The sequence below is a fragment of the Perna viridis genome, chromosome 6, assembly GCF_037379345.1.
Source record: "Perna viridis isolate PV_CMFRI_1.1 ecotype Kerala chromosome 6, ASM3737934v1, whole genome shotgun sequence".
Lineage (NCBI taxonomy): Eukaryota > Metazoa > Mollusca > Bivalvia > Mytilida > Mytilidae > Perna > Perna viridis.
In genome coordinates this window covers 5,728,402-5,741,647 of record NC_142450.1, presented here as the reverse complement: position 1 = coordinate 5,741,647, position 13,246 = coordinate 5,728,402, and the positions used below count along the sequence as shown (strand labels likewise).

Here is a 13,246-nt window from a genome sequence, read left to right as displayed (position 1 = left end):
TAGTACTAAGAAAGATTATTAACCCCAGAGGGTTACTCCGCTAAAAATTGGTATATATGTACTGATTATGGTGGTCAAAGTGGAACCTGCCCTGGAAAATCATACCGTCAGTGACATTCAATAGTTATACTGCTATTGTTATACTTTCATCATTAATTAGTGTTTGTTTAAACATGTGTTAAAACACAGGGTTGTTTTATACATTCCACAGTAATAAAAATTATGTAAAGAGTAATTCTGTTGTTGACAAGGGTAAAAATTGCTACCCTGATCCTGACAGGTCCCTGTTCTGTGGCACAAACATGCAACCACTTCTAATTGAAGTAACCCCTTGGGTTACTAAGTCTGCCTGACTTACAAAGACTGGAAATTGCATACAAATCAGTGGTTTCCCTCTACAACAATAGTACATGTATATACATTTAACCGAAGGCTATGTGAGCTATTGCCATCACTTGGCGTCTGTTGTCATCGTCGTCCGCTGTCGTCGTTCACAATTTTTCAAAACTCTTCTCCTCTGAAACTACATGACCAATTTGAACCAAACTTGGTATGAATGTTCCTTGGGGTATCCTGCATAGAACTGACGGGGTAAAAGTGTTCAGCATGATGAGATCTACTTGTCAAATTTTCATTTTGATATGTTGAGGTCTCACTAACCACTTCTAACGTTTCCATTACTTTACATGTTAAAAAAGTAATTTTCGAAGTTTCACTGTGAATTCCCAGGACAAATGACATCTTAAAGTTGCATACTGTTGCAAAGCTTGGAAAATAAGACTTCCAAAATCATTATGCTAATGGTACGATGATTGTAGAAATTCCTCACAAAATTTACTTAAATAGATAATACTGAAAATCCTCATTTTTACCTGTACTGCTAACTGACAGCATGAAGGCAAATTACTCACACATGTAAACAATATTCATATACTTTTGTAGTTAATTACATATATGATTTTAAAGTACACATTCTCGGCTTTATTTTGACTACTTTTAATCATAATACAAATAAATAATGCACTTACAATGCATATGTCTAGGTTCAGTGTGTTTTTGGTACTACATAGGAGGGGGGTGGCCATTTGACCTAGAAGTGGTTAGTGAGACCTAAGCCATGTTGGAGTTATTGCCCTTTTTCGACAATTTTTTGCTATTTTTAATGTTATTTCTTTCAAAAATCTTCTCTTCTGACACCATCTGACCAATTGGAACCAAACTTGGTATGAAAGTTTCTTGGGGTATCATGCATAGAACTGATGTGAGGATTTTTGATCTGTTGAAAAACATGGCCACTGTTACTAAAAATAGAACATAGGGCTCAGACAGTTGTTTTTAGCATATATCTCCAAAAACCGTTAGGTTTAGCCGAATTCTGACGGGAGTGTTCAGGATGATGAGATCTATCTGTGGTCAAAATTTGGTGAAAATCTGTTGACCCATGTCAGAGTTATTGCCCTTTTTGGACTTTTTTTGCTGTTTTTAATGTTATTATTTTAAAAAATGTTCTCCTCAGAAACTACTTTACAGAATTCAATGAAAGTTGGTATCCTTAACAAAATGACCTTTTGGATTTTTGATCTGTTATAAAGCATGACTGCTGTTACTAAAAAATGGAACATTGGGGTCAGACAGCAGATTTTTGCATATATCTCCAAAATAGTTAGGTTTAACCAAAATCTGACACGGGTAAAATTATTCAGCATGAAGAGATCTATTTGTGGTCAAATTTTGGTGAAAATTTATTGACCCATGTTGGAGTTATTGCACTCTTTGGATGTTTTTTTTTCTGTTTATGATGTTATTACTTTGAAAAATCTTCTCAGAAACTGCTCTACAGAATTCAATGAAAGTTGACATTTTTGTTTTAAAGGGTAACCTTAACGAAATGACAGATTTTTGATCGCTGAAAAAAACATGGCTGCCTTTTCTAAAAATAGAACAATGGGGTCAGACAGCAGATTTTTGCATACATCTCCAAATCTGTTAGGTTTAGCCAATAGCTTTCAATTGCTGAAATGATCCTTATTATAAGGCTTACAAATGTGTCCAGTGAATCAAATGGAGTCAAAATTGTCTAACAACTCCTCGTTAAGAGTTTATTGCCCTTAAAAGGCAAAAATTTAACCAGGTGAGTGATTCAGGCTCCTGGGAGCCTCTTTTTTTTTTGTGGGGGATGAGCATGTTGAGATGATGAAAAACTAAGCCTATATGTACATTGTTCTAAAAATATGCAGTGAGAAAAAAAGGAGAAAATTTTTTTTTATAAATTTGAGGGCTAATACAGGAAGAATGCCATTTTCAGGCAAAAATATAGGTACATATATTATAGGAAATTGTCAAATGTATAAGGATTTTATAGGAAATATAGGACCACTTGGAGGCCTGAAGAAAAAATATTCACTTTTCCACTAAGCATGAAACAAGGTGTAAAATATTGTATATAATTTATTCATATTTACATGGTGTATAAAAATGAGCTGTACATGTAACAGTAAAAAATATCAATCAACAAACATTAGATCTGCCATATGTGTTAAAGCTGGTTTCTTTTTCGTGAAATGGAGAGTTCTAAGATGAAAATTTTAGACCAAGTAAATTTCTTCCTTATATCTGAGAAGAATAGTTCAAAAACTATTGAAGAACAACTTTGTGTGTTAAATTTCACAAAAAGATTTATATATAAAAGTGATCGTTAGTCCAGAGATGTGGCATGTCACAGCATGTCACATGTTATATTGGAAAGAGGTATCCAAAATCCCAATTAACTTACCATTTGAATAATGTAATTTTTAATTCAGTTGAAGGCAATTTAGTAAAAAAACCATGGACAAATATGTATTCTTCTGCAATGGCTGACTATATTCAATATGTTTATCTAGTGTACTTTTTTATCACATACTCTCAGCCTTTACACACATGACAGATCCATTAAAAACCAAGACATCACAGACAATCAGATGAATGGGCAAGATGATAATGATACAATGATAAAATAACAACATAAGCATACTAGCTTAAGTCAGTAAAACTTTTTTTTGTGAAATATGCAAGAATACAGTCAGTGTCCTAGGATTTTTCAGAAATTGAGGTTTCCTAAGGAAAAATTAATATAAAATCAATTTTCCCACAGTCAATGACATCTTTTCTAACGAAACAAATCCTTACAGCATATGAAGTTTTCAAATTGCCACCGGAAAGTGTAACTAAGTACCTAACTTTCACTGACCCAAATTTCACTTGTCCCGGGTAACGGGAAATAGGAATCCTAGAACACTATGTTTTACATCAATAATATTTTCCTGCATAAATTAGAGATAGAGGTTGTAAAAAAATAAAATGTCAACCATATGGAGTGGACTACACAGCCAAAAATGGCCAAAGTATATACAGTAATCATATGATAATTGACATATGATGGTCATATTTAAATACTGGCTTTGCTGCCATATGATAATCATGTTTGTGAAAACACATGATTATCATGTAATACTCATAAAATAATCGTATCTTAACTGAAACATGTTTATCATATCATGCTAGATTCAAATGAAAATCATGTGTAGCACTTCATATGATTCTTAAGTGTGGAACTTAAACCTGTGTTGTACAACTAAAAAAATCATGGTAAAACTGATTTTAATATAGCAACAACAATGATATTAGTGTTTAGATATAACTTATAAGTGAATGTTAGAAATGAATGACCCAGATGTAAATTTATGTATTCAATCATCAACTTAAATTTGTAGTATTGGAAGTTTTTATACATTATGTGTGTTGTAGATATTACAATATAATTTTGAGTATAGCATAGCTTCTATATGTCTCTCCGTCTACACGACTACTTTCTAACACACAACATAATACATTTATTCATCACACACAGAATACACTATTCTTACTTCAACAAAAATCCCACAACATCCCTTACAAACTACAATAGATGAAAAATTGAAAAGCAGAAGTATTTTTTATTAATCTTTTTTTTACAAAAAATAAAAATCTTAAAAATAAAGTAGTTGTCTATAAATTAGCCAATCAAATCAGTTAGTGTTATAATAACAAGGTTCCTGTTTAGAGGTTTCAGTTTAAAAAACTGGTACCTTAATATTTATCAAGCTAACTGTATTTGAATTACCATAAAGAAAATTCAACTAATTTTGAACTTTTACAGAACAATGTTTCATTTTTTAAAATATTTTTCGGACAAAATAAAATAGCACACTGTGGACAGCACTCTTGTCAAATAAATTAAATCCATGTAGAATTTGTACAAACAATATAATACATAATACTGGTTTGATTTCTAACCCTGGATAAAGAGATACTACTACTACCATCACATTGTTAATTATGTCATAAAATCAGCGAACAGCAAATTTTAACATTGCTTTTTCTGAATAGGAAGCACATAACATATTGGAATGAAAAATCAAAACAAAAATTCAATATGATATTAAAAATAAAATAAGAAATGCTGTAACTTATATTTCAAATAAAGCTTTAGGGAATGCATTATATGTATAAAACAGTCTGATGGCCCTGACCAGTAAAAACTTGTTTTAGGCTTGTGCAAATTCTACAAAATTGTGGAAAAAAAAGCCAATTATATTTTAAGAAAAATGTCATTATTTAAAAGTTTCTGGCTTTTGTCCCAAAAAGTTAACTATGAAGATTGAAAATAAAAAAAAAGCCCATTGATTTGGTGTATTTAAAATTTGCCTGCTTGGTATATAATTACCTGACAAGTGTCATCATATATTAAAATCACAGACCATCCTTAATACATTGTTGGTGCAATGTAGAACAACAGTACTGAATATGAGCAAGTAGATAGGTGACTTTTAGTTCTAAAAGATGGTAAAAAGTCTTATTTTTTAAAAATGCATTAAAAATTAAATTAAATAATGAAAAAAAAAAATTGTTCAAAATGAAGGGAAAATAATTGCATACCACTAGGTAGTTTTTTTAAAAACACTTTGGTAATTAAACGACCAAATAACAGTTTTTTTTAAAGGTGAACTCTGTCTTTATACCTGTAGTTTTCCCAAACACACACATACATACAGGATTAAAAATTGAAGTAATGCTTAGCAATCTTTCATATACATTGTATGACCTTAAAACAGTTGTTTCATAAGTTTCATTCTGCACTGATGCAAAATTTTATATGAAACTCTGTAAGTGGCAAAATGAAAGTTGTTTTGAGAACTTTAATTATGATTCATATTAAACTTGTGAAATTTGATAACAATTAGCAAAAACTTGTATATATTTCGTTTCTTGAAAACTGATCAACCTAAGGGGGTATTCAACGATTATCTTTTATTATGAAGTTATATCATTCCATGAATATGATCTTAATCATTGAGGTATATGGTAATAATATCTTCGTGGCTTATGGTGAAATTTCAAGTTACAAACTATTAATGTATTTAAAATGCAAAATACATGTTACCATGGTTACAAATATCACATAAGCTATTCCCATTTTAGATCATCTTTCCGTAATGTCGTCTGCAACTTTTTCATGTCTCTCAACACATTCAATGACACTTTATGACCACTTGTGCCGCTTGGTGCACTCGGCGGACGAACATTTATTTTTGACCCCTTTGTCCTTATTGTTGTCGTAACTTCAACCTCGCCATTTCTGTTACTATAATCGGAAAATGAGGATTTTGTACGAGGAGTGGTGTCTTTAGAGTCTATATGATTTGTATAATGATTTTTTGCAGAACTTGGACGTTTCTTTGATTTCTTTTTCTTATCTGCTACCTGCAAAACAATAAAAGTTGAACTCATGAGATCACCATTGTATGTTTCATGTTTGAAATTTAGTGAAATAGATCTCTAAAACCTAAACATGTATTGGCATTGAACCATTAGCAGTATCAGACTGCATGTTTTAAAGTCCAAATTCGCTAACCAATTAGACACTGCGCTCCTAAATTCATTTCCAATGATTGAAACTCATTAAATAATCATTATTAAGTTAAACTTTTGAAAAAATGTGAAGATTTTCTTTTGTGTGAGTTGTTGGGAAATAAGTTAACACCATTTTTCCTCGTCAACCCCCTTTGATTTTCATCATTGATTTTCTTGGTTGCTCTCATGTTATAAAGGGTACAAAATAAACTGAAGCATATCTAATGACCCTATATATAAATGATCTACTTCAATGCTCTTGTTTGACTTCGGAATGTATGACAGCAGGAAATTTGTGTTATTGGTGCAGTACTCAATATGCAATGTCTTGCTTAACTTCATCTGTTAATAATAAAGCAGAAAATACCTTTAATAAAGTTTTTTTTTCTTACCTTTTGTTGATGTTTTCTAACTTTGGAAATCTGCTGACTTTTGGCCTCCATCCTGGAAACTAAAGCTTCTAATTCTCGTTCTAAATCTTCTCGAATTTTAGGATCTGTAGCCTCATTTATTTCATTAGAAATTTCTTGATGTTCACTGATCAATAGAGAAAAGTGTACATGTTAAAAGAATAATTCTTTGTAAAGATACGAACAACTTATTGCTGCTAGTGTATTCTTAAAAAAAATAAGGGCCATAGGTGAGACTGCAACCCAACTATTTAATTACGAAAACCAACTAAAATATAAAAGGATTTTTTTTTTTATTTTGGTATTTTTAGAATAATATTCCTGTTTTTGTCAACTTACTCTGGAACATTAAATAGCAAATTCTAATGCAACATTTGTTGTAACATCAAGTTTTACTAGATGATGTTGTAAATTTTAGGGAATCAATTTGTGACTATCACATCCACATCTGATTCTCCAAAATCTACAAATAACATTGTTTAACTGAATCCAGACCAAAAATCTAGTCTTGAAATACTGTATGTCCGGGATAGTTTGCATCTCTGACAAACACCTATACTGGTTTGTTTTGTTATTTGCAGTTATTCTAAAGATTTTAATAATGAAGTTAACCTCCCGCACAATCTCTTCAAGACAATTCATCTAAAATTTCTTTTAGACAAGTACACCAAGTACACATACAAACTCATTCGACCAAATTCATCCTGTAACTGAAGCAGGAGGTCAGCAAGGTCATTGTCAAGACTACCGTTACTTTCCCCTGAGGATGGACTTGTTGATCTTTCACTCATCTCTGAACACAAGGCAGTGTTATGTGATTTCATTAGAGCCAGAACTCTCTGGACATTACCACCAACTGAATGACTAGGAGTTAATGACTGAAATAGAAATGAGGGGTAAACATAAGAACAAAATATATGCAGTGCAGTGGTTAGGAAGAACATTTTGAGAAGACGCCATTTTCAGGATTTCTCAAAATATTCATAATCTGGAGGGGCCATTTGGTAAGAAACCATATAGTATTCTTTCAGATGAAGGGGTCATTTCTAGCTAGAAAGGCAAATGACCCATGGTCTCTTGCCTTCCCAACCCATGGTCCCTTGCCTTCCCAACCCCTGGTCCCTTGCCTTCCTAACCCCTGGTCCCTTGCCTTCCAGACCCCTGGTCCCTTGCCTTCCCAACCCCTGGTCCCTTGCCTTCCCAACCCATGGTCCCTTGCCTTCCCAACCCCTGGTCCCTTGCCTTCCTAACCCCTGGTCCCTTGCCTTCCCAACCCCTGGTCCCTTGCCTTCCCAACCCATGGTCCCTTGCCTTCCCAACCCCTGGTAGTGAATGCATGTTGATAATAACATTTAATGTAATATCAAACTATGAACACCATGAAAATCAGTAGCCCTCAGACAAAAGTACACTCATAAGACATTATAAAAACAGAAAACATACAAAATTCTATGTGATATTAGAAAATAAATCATATTTTCCAATTCATTACAATATTTTGATTTTTGTTCAATATGTGAGGTACTTCAGTTATCACAAATGCTAACTCAAATTTATTCAGAAAGTTGTATTAAAGAATGAATTAGTTTCCCTTTTCCTTTTTAACCAAAGATTTATGCTTAAAGTATTCTAGTAAAAAAAATGTACATGAACACAAGCAGAACTTTAGATTTTTACATGCACCAAAACAATACAACTGAAATAAGTGACAAAATTAAGAAATAAATCAGAAAAACGATAAAATAGAGTCTATTTGATTTTTTTTTTATCTAAGAGGACTAGTTTCCATATATTTTTTAAAAGAGACAGAAAAATGCAACTGTTATGGAGTAAAATTCTGTTGTGATGTCTGTAAAATGTAGTAAAACTTTATCTATGAAGTAAGAAATAAGAGTGCAAGGCTGAAGTCTAAAGACCTTTGAAGCATGTCATATCAGAAGGAAAACTGCAGATACACTTTCAATTCAGTGTCTTTGTATTAGGTAAATTATTATAAACTTACAGTGCCAGCCACAAAAGGAATTTCAGCTAGGTTTAATCTGTAATGTTTCATTGGATCTGAGCAGTGTCTTTTACTAGGTTTGGTAACAATCTTCTTTTTCTTTTTCACCATTCGTTTTGGTTTGGCTTTGTTTGATATTACATCAGCATCCATTAAAATCTTGTTGGTAGCTGCCATTGTTTCTAACTAAAAAAAAGAAAATTTCAACATTAACAAACACAGAGTTGATATTAGAATTTATCCCCAGCTTTGTTAAAATTTAAGATTTTGATTGGTTGATGGCACATGTGTTTAAAACCCCATATACATCAGTGTTACTAATCAATATACTTGGACGTTCCTAGCTATTGCCACAAGGAAAGTCATGCACATATGTATTCTGTGATTTCTACTCCATTTTCTATTTGTTTTCAACGAGAAATGAATTCTGTAGAAGCACTTTTATGTCTGTTACGGTATTAAACTTCATCATTTATTTACCATTTTATTCCATGAAACCCTGTAATATCCTCATCTTCTGTGCTTTGATGAAAATGTCCCCCATCGACATTTCACCTTGTGACATTGCAGTGTATGACGTTCTCCACAAAATTGAAGTTGGCTAATTTCTCTTATTTTGGAAGATAAATGTTGAATATTTTTTCATATTAATGTTTACTGAGGGTAAGAAAAACGTCACACACTTGTTTCAATTTGTCCCTAAATGCTGCTATTTGGGCAAAGACCAGGGAATAAAATTGTTATCCATGTTAATATCATCTTTGCCTCAGGGCGTACTTGGGTACTTCAGGGAGTTAAAATCTCCATATCTACAGATATTAACGTAGATAACTTATAATATCAATTACAGTACATATCCAAATGTGCCACATATGACAATCATATGATGCTAAATTCATATGATAATTTACTTGATACACATGTCAATCTTGACTTGAAAACATGATAATTGTAAGTTGCAAACTATGATTCTCATGTGTAGCACTTTGGCAGTAATATTACACTTCACCAGCAATTTATAAAATTTAAAAACTGCACAAAGTTCAAAAAAAATATTCATAAATCGGTTCTTAAGTTATCATCTGGAAACTGTTGGGAAAGGACAGATGGACAGACACAAATTTTCTTAGGGTATCAAGCAATACCTTGGGACTTTATGTGGCAGGGTATAAAAAAATATACACAAACACGTACATGTATGTTTAAAACTTTATAGCAGGTATAAGATGTGAAGCCTGTTTCATTATTTTAATTTGTAAAGAATAATGTTGCCAGTTTTTTTTGTTTTTTTTGTTTTTTGACTGATAACTCACTTTATCTTGCCTCATACCTCAATAGCTTTTTCTTCTAGCAGTCTTCTGTGATGTCTTTCTTCATGTAATTTGTCTTCTAACTCTCTTATTTTGTTCTGAAACAAAATATTCATTCTGTTTGAGAAGTCTACCATTAGACATACTGTAAAAGACGCTTGGGTCTGGGTCATTTATTACAACCCTCAAAATAAGTCAACTCTAGATCTGCAATTTATGCGCTAGTTTTTATTAGAACTTTTTCTAAGCAAAAAACTCGTTTTTAATTAATAAAGATTGCAGTTCATTATAAGTCATATTTCTAAATTGTTCTTTAAGTTTAATACCTATGTTTTTTGTTAACAAAAAGTTATAAATACCGTATTTTGGTGTGTATAATGTGCATATAGATGTTGGCCAAATCTTATATATTGATGCATAATACTCACCCCCATTCTCTGGAAATTATCTCTATATAAAAGTTGTGCATTATACACACCAAAATACAGTAAGTGAATAAATGATCATAAGCCATGACACCATAATGGGTAAAAATATTACACTGGTAACTACAATATAACCAGTTTTAATTTTAGGGGTTTTATTAAATCAATCACTACTCCTCCTTAACAGAGCAATTTAGTTACTGTTCAGCTGAAAAGTTTAACTGTTTGGTGAATTATCTATTTCTTATTCATTTTACTTTCATGGCAATAATTTCGATGGGTAAATAGTCAAATTGAAAGCACTATAAAGATTATAGAAATTTAAGACTTTATCAGTAATCAAAGAAACAGATATTTACCAGGTCTTATCGGATAAAGATAAAACTCTCAGATATTTCAGAATTCTTTGATTATACCAAATACAGAGGTTTTAATACAGTGATATTCCATATTAAATTCAATAAATTAGTATACAACTAAAATTTTAAAGTGTCAATATCTTATATTAAATTCCATTCATATTGGTGGTCAGACTCAAATCAGACATGTTAGAGCAATGACCAATTGTAAGTAAATAATTACAGTATCACTTCACAATCCTGTCAGACACCCACTCTATAGACTGTCTAGTATGTAGATGACCACACACTAACTTAGGAGAATTAAATCGCCTGGGTTTATTTAGACCAGTAGATTAGCCCCCTCAAATGTTATTACATCAATTATCTCAGCTCTTTAATTCATGTGCAAACATTAACAACATTTAGTGATAAGGGCCGTAATTCTTGAAGTTTTCTTCACGTTTCAATCTCCTGGTACAACAACTTCTAAGAATAAGGCAAAGCACACAAATACTAAATCAAAGACATAAAAATGTACATACATCCGAGTTGACAGTAAAAACAACTTTATCAAATGTATTATCGAATCATTTTATAAAATACATTTTGCTGACATCAAACTGAAGCTCCTAATGCAAAGATTTTGCCAAAAATGCCATTACAGCAGTAGTTTTGAAATGTGTACACAGTTTTTATACTAACTCAGTTATTGCTTTATTCTTGTAAGGAGCTGCAATTAAATTGTCCCTCACAGCTACCAAGTAATTTAAAGGATATTTATTATAACAAAATGCACATATATGACAAACTGAACAATATAAAACCTTTAAATGTTATCACTTTAGCAACAAGGTGTAGATCTGCACACCTGAAAACTTGAGCTATTGTTAAAACTAAAACAAACATGACTTTACACTCTGGAAAATATTTAGCTTAAATTTCCATTTATCTTGGCATGTCTTAATGCAAAACCATAATGCATTTTATTGGTGATAAGTGCAGTTTACCAGATAATTGTTCAATAAATAGTGTGTCGAAGTATGTAACCCTGGTGGAAGTAATATCTTGTGAAAAGTTTTCTTCAATTATGTTATATCAAAATGTATCTATGTATCTTCTGTTATGTAATTCTAAATGAATACAGCACATTTAGAGAGAAACTTGCAATTTCCCCAGTAGATGTTTTAAAAATATTCCTCTCTATTAAAAGCTTTTTTTGCTTTTATTAGGCCATAATAGTTACAGAATGTTGAAATAATATTCAATGAGGGGCTAATAAGACCAAGTGTCATGAATTTCATCACTCTTGTTGGTGGGGCCTTTCAGAGCTTACTTAAAAGTGTGTTTACCTTTTGATGATCTCTGAAAGTATTGACTATTTTGTACATAGGATATATGCTGGTGCATTTAGTGTGGCTTCACCATATCTATTTTTTTTCTCTCTGCCATTTACATTGAGTTCTTGCTACTGTTAAAGCCTAGAGAGTGCTCTGTTCTTGTATTTTTGTTAATGAATTCAACAATAGCATTGTTGCTTCTGAACATTTTCCTCATATCTTTAATTTACTATGATGTGTGATCAACACTTTAACAAAGAATGTATACCACAGTGAACAGTGGTAAATGGGAAGTCCTCTGTAGGTGTAGTGTATGAAGTTTGAAATAAAGTTTAAAAGTACAGTTTACCCTAATATTCTTTGGTTTAGATATGAATATTTCAAGAATGATCCAGTAAAACTGGACAAGTGTATCAATAAAACAAAGGATGTTCCAGAGTAACCATGAAACTGAGAAAAAGAACAAGAAACAACTCAATAGATTGAAACCTATTCAATAAAACTTAATGATCTCAACACATTAAGACTGGCCAGAGAGGGAAATGAAAAGTTTAAATGGTACATGTTCAGACACAGGAAAAAAATAATCTCCTCAAAACAAATTTTGGTTGTAACTAAATGTTGCACTTTTCCTTTGAATGAAAAAGATTTGTAGAAAACCCATTACCCTTAAATTTTGAGTTATATTTTATACCATTTTTGAAAGGAAAACTTATTAAAAAAAGCCATTACCTTCAAACAATATTTCATAGTTCTTTATTAAAAGGGACATTATGGAAAGATGATGACAAGAACAGTTTTACAATCTATAAATTTTGCCGTAGAATAGATACAAGAGTACCAATACAAACACACATAAAAAAACCAATCAAAATTCTTTTAAAATTTTAAACCAATGCATAAAATATTATTTCAAAACCACCCAAAATTAATAACTTAACATCATTCTATTAGTCAATAGAATTCATTTCAAATTTTGTAAACATTGATAAAGATAGTACTTTAAATGAAAATACCACTAAAAATATTTACTCTGTCCAATTGTAAACAATTTCATTATGAGTGGTTTAAACTGTTTGCTTTATTCAAATATTATGCATTTCATTGACAATGTGGTCCTTGATCTTCACTGTGTTTGCATCAATAGGGCTTCTAGTTTGACTAACTACCAGTACTATCTGTCAAAGTCTTATGGCTAAAATGCAAGCAAATTAGGTCAACAATATCCTGATCTAAAATTCAACCAACACTTGCTGTGTCATGGGTCTTTAAAGGGAAATAAATTACCTATGCACTTTTGCATGAAGTTTGGCACAAGTTAAAGATTAGAGAAAACACTATAGTGTTTTACATGGTGCGAAACCTGTCTTCGCATATTTTAATGATAAATTACCATTAATACCCATTGTTTTTTGTATAAAATTAACTGATCTGAATTTTTATAATGGGAAAAAACTTGTGTAAAACTGATCAATATGGTGACCCTTTTT

General features: G+C 31.6%; 1 protein-coding gene across 10 annotated transcripts in view; it reads right to left on the bottom strand.

Annotated features, from left to right (window-relative positions):
- Positions 1-2,430: 2,430 nt before the first annotated feature.
- Positions 2,431-13,246, bottom strand: part of LOC148613342 (centrosomal protein of 57 kDa-like) — a 35,472-nt gene continuing 24,656 nt past the window's right edge. For all 10 annotated transcript variants that reach the window (XM_088586697.1, XM_088586703.1, XM_088586699.1 and 7 more), the window contains 5 exons: positions 9,674-9,751; positions 8,344-8,529; positions 7,023-7,219; positions 6,324-6,468; positions 2,431-5,781 (listed from right to left, as the gene is read on the bottom strand). In XM_088586697.1, coding sequence (XP_088442823.1) covers positions 5,485-5,781; positions 6,324-6,468; positions 7,023-7,219; positions 8,344-8,529; positions 9,674-9,751 — 903 coding nt within the window. In that variant the 3' untranslated portion in view covers positions 2,431-5,484. The remainder of the gene's footprint in view (positions 5,782-6,323; positions 6,469-7,022; positions 7,220-8,343; positions 8,530-9,673; positions 9,752-13,246) is intronic.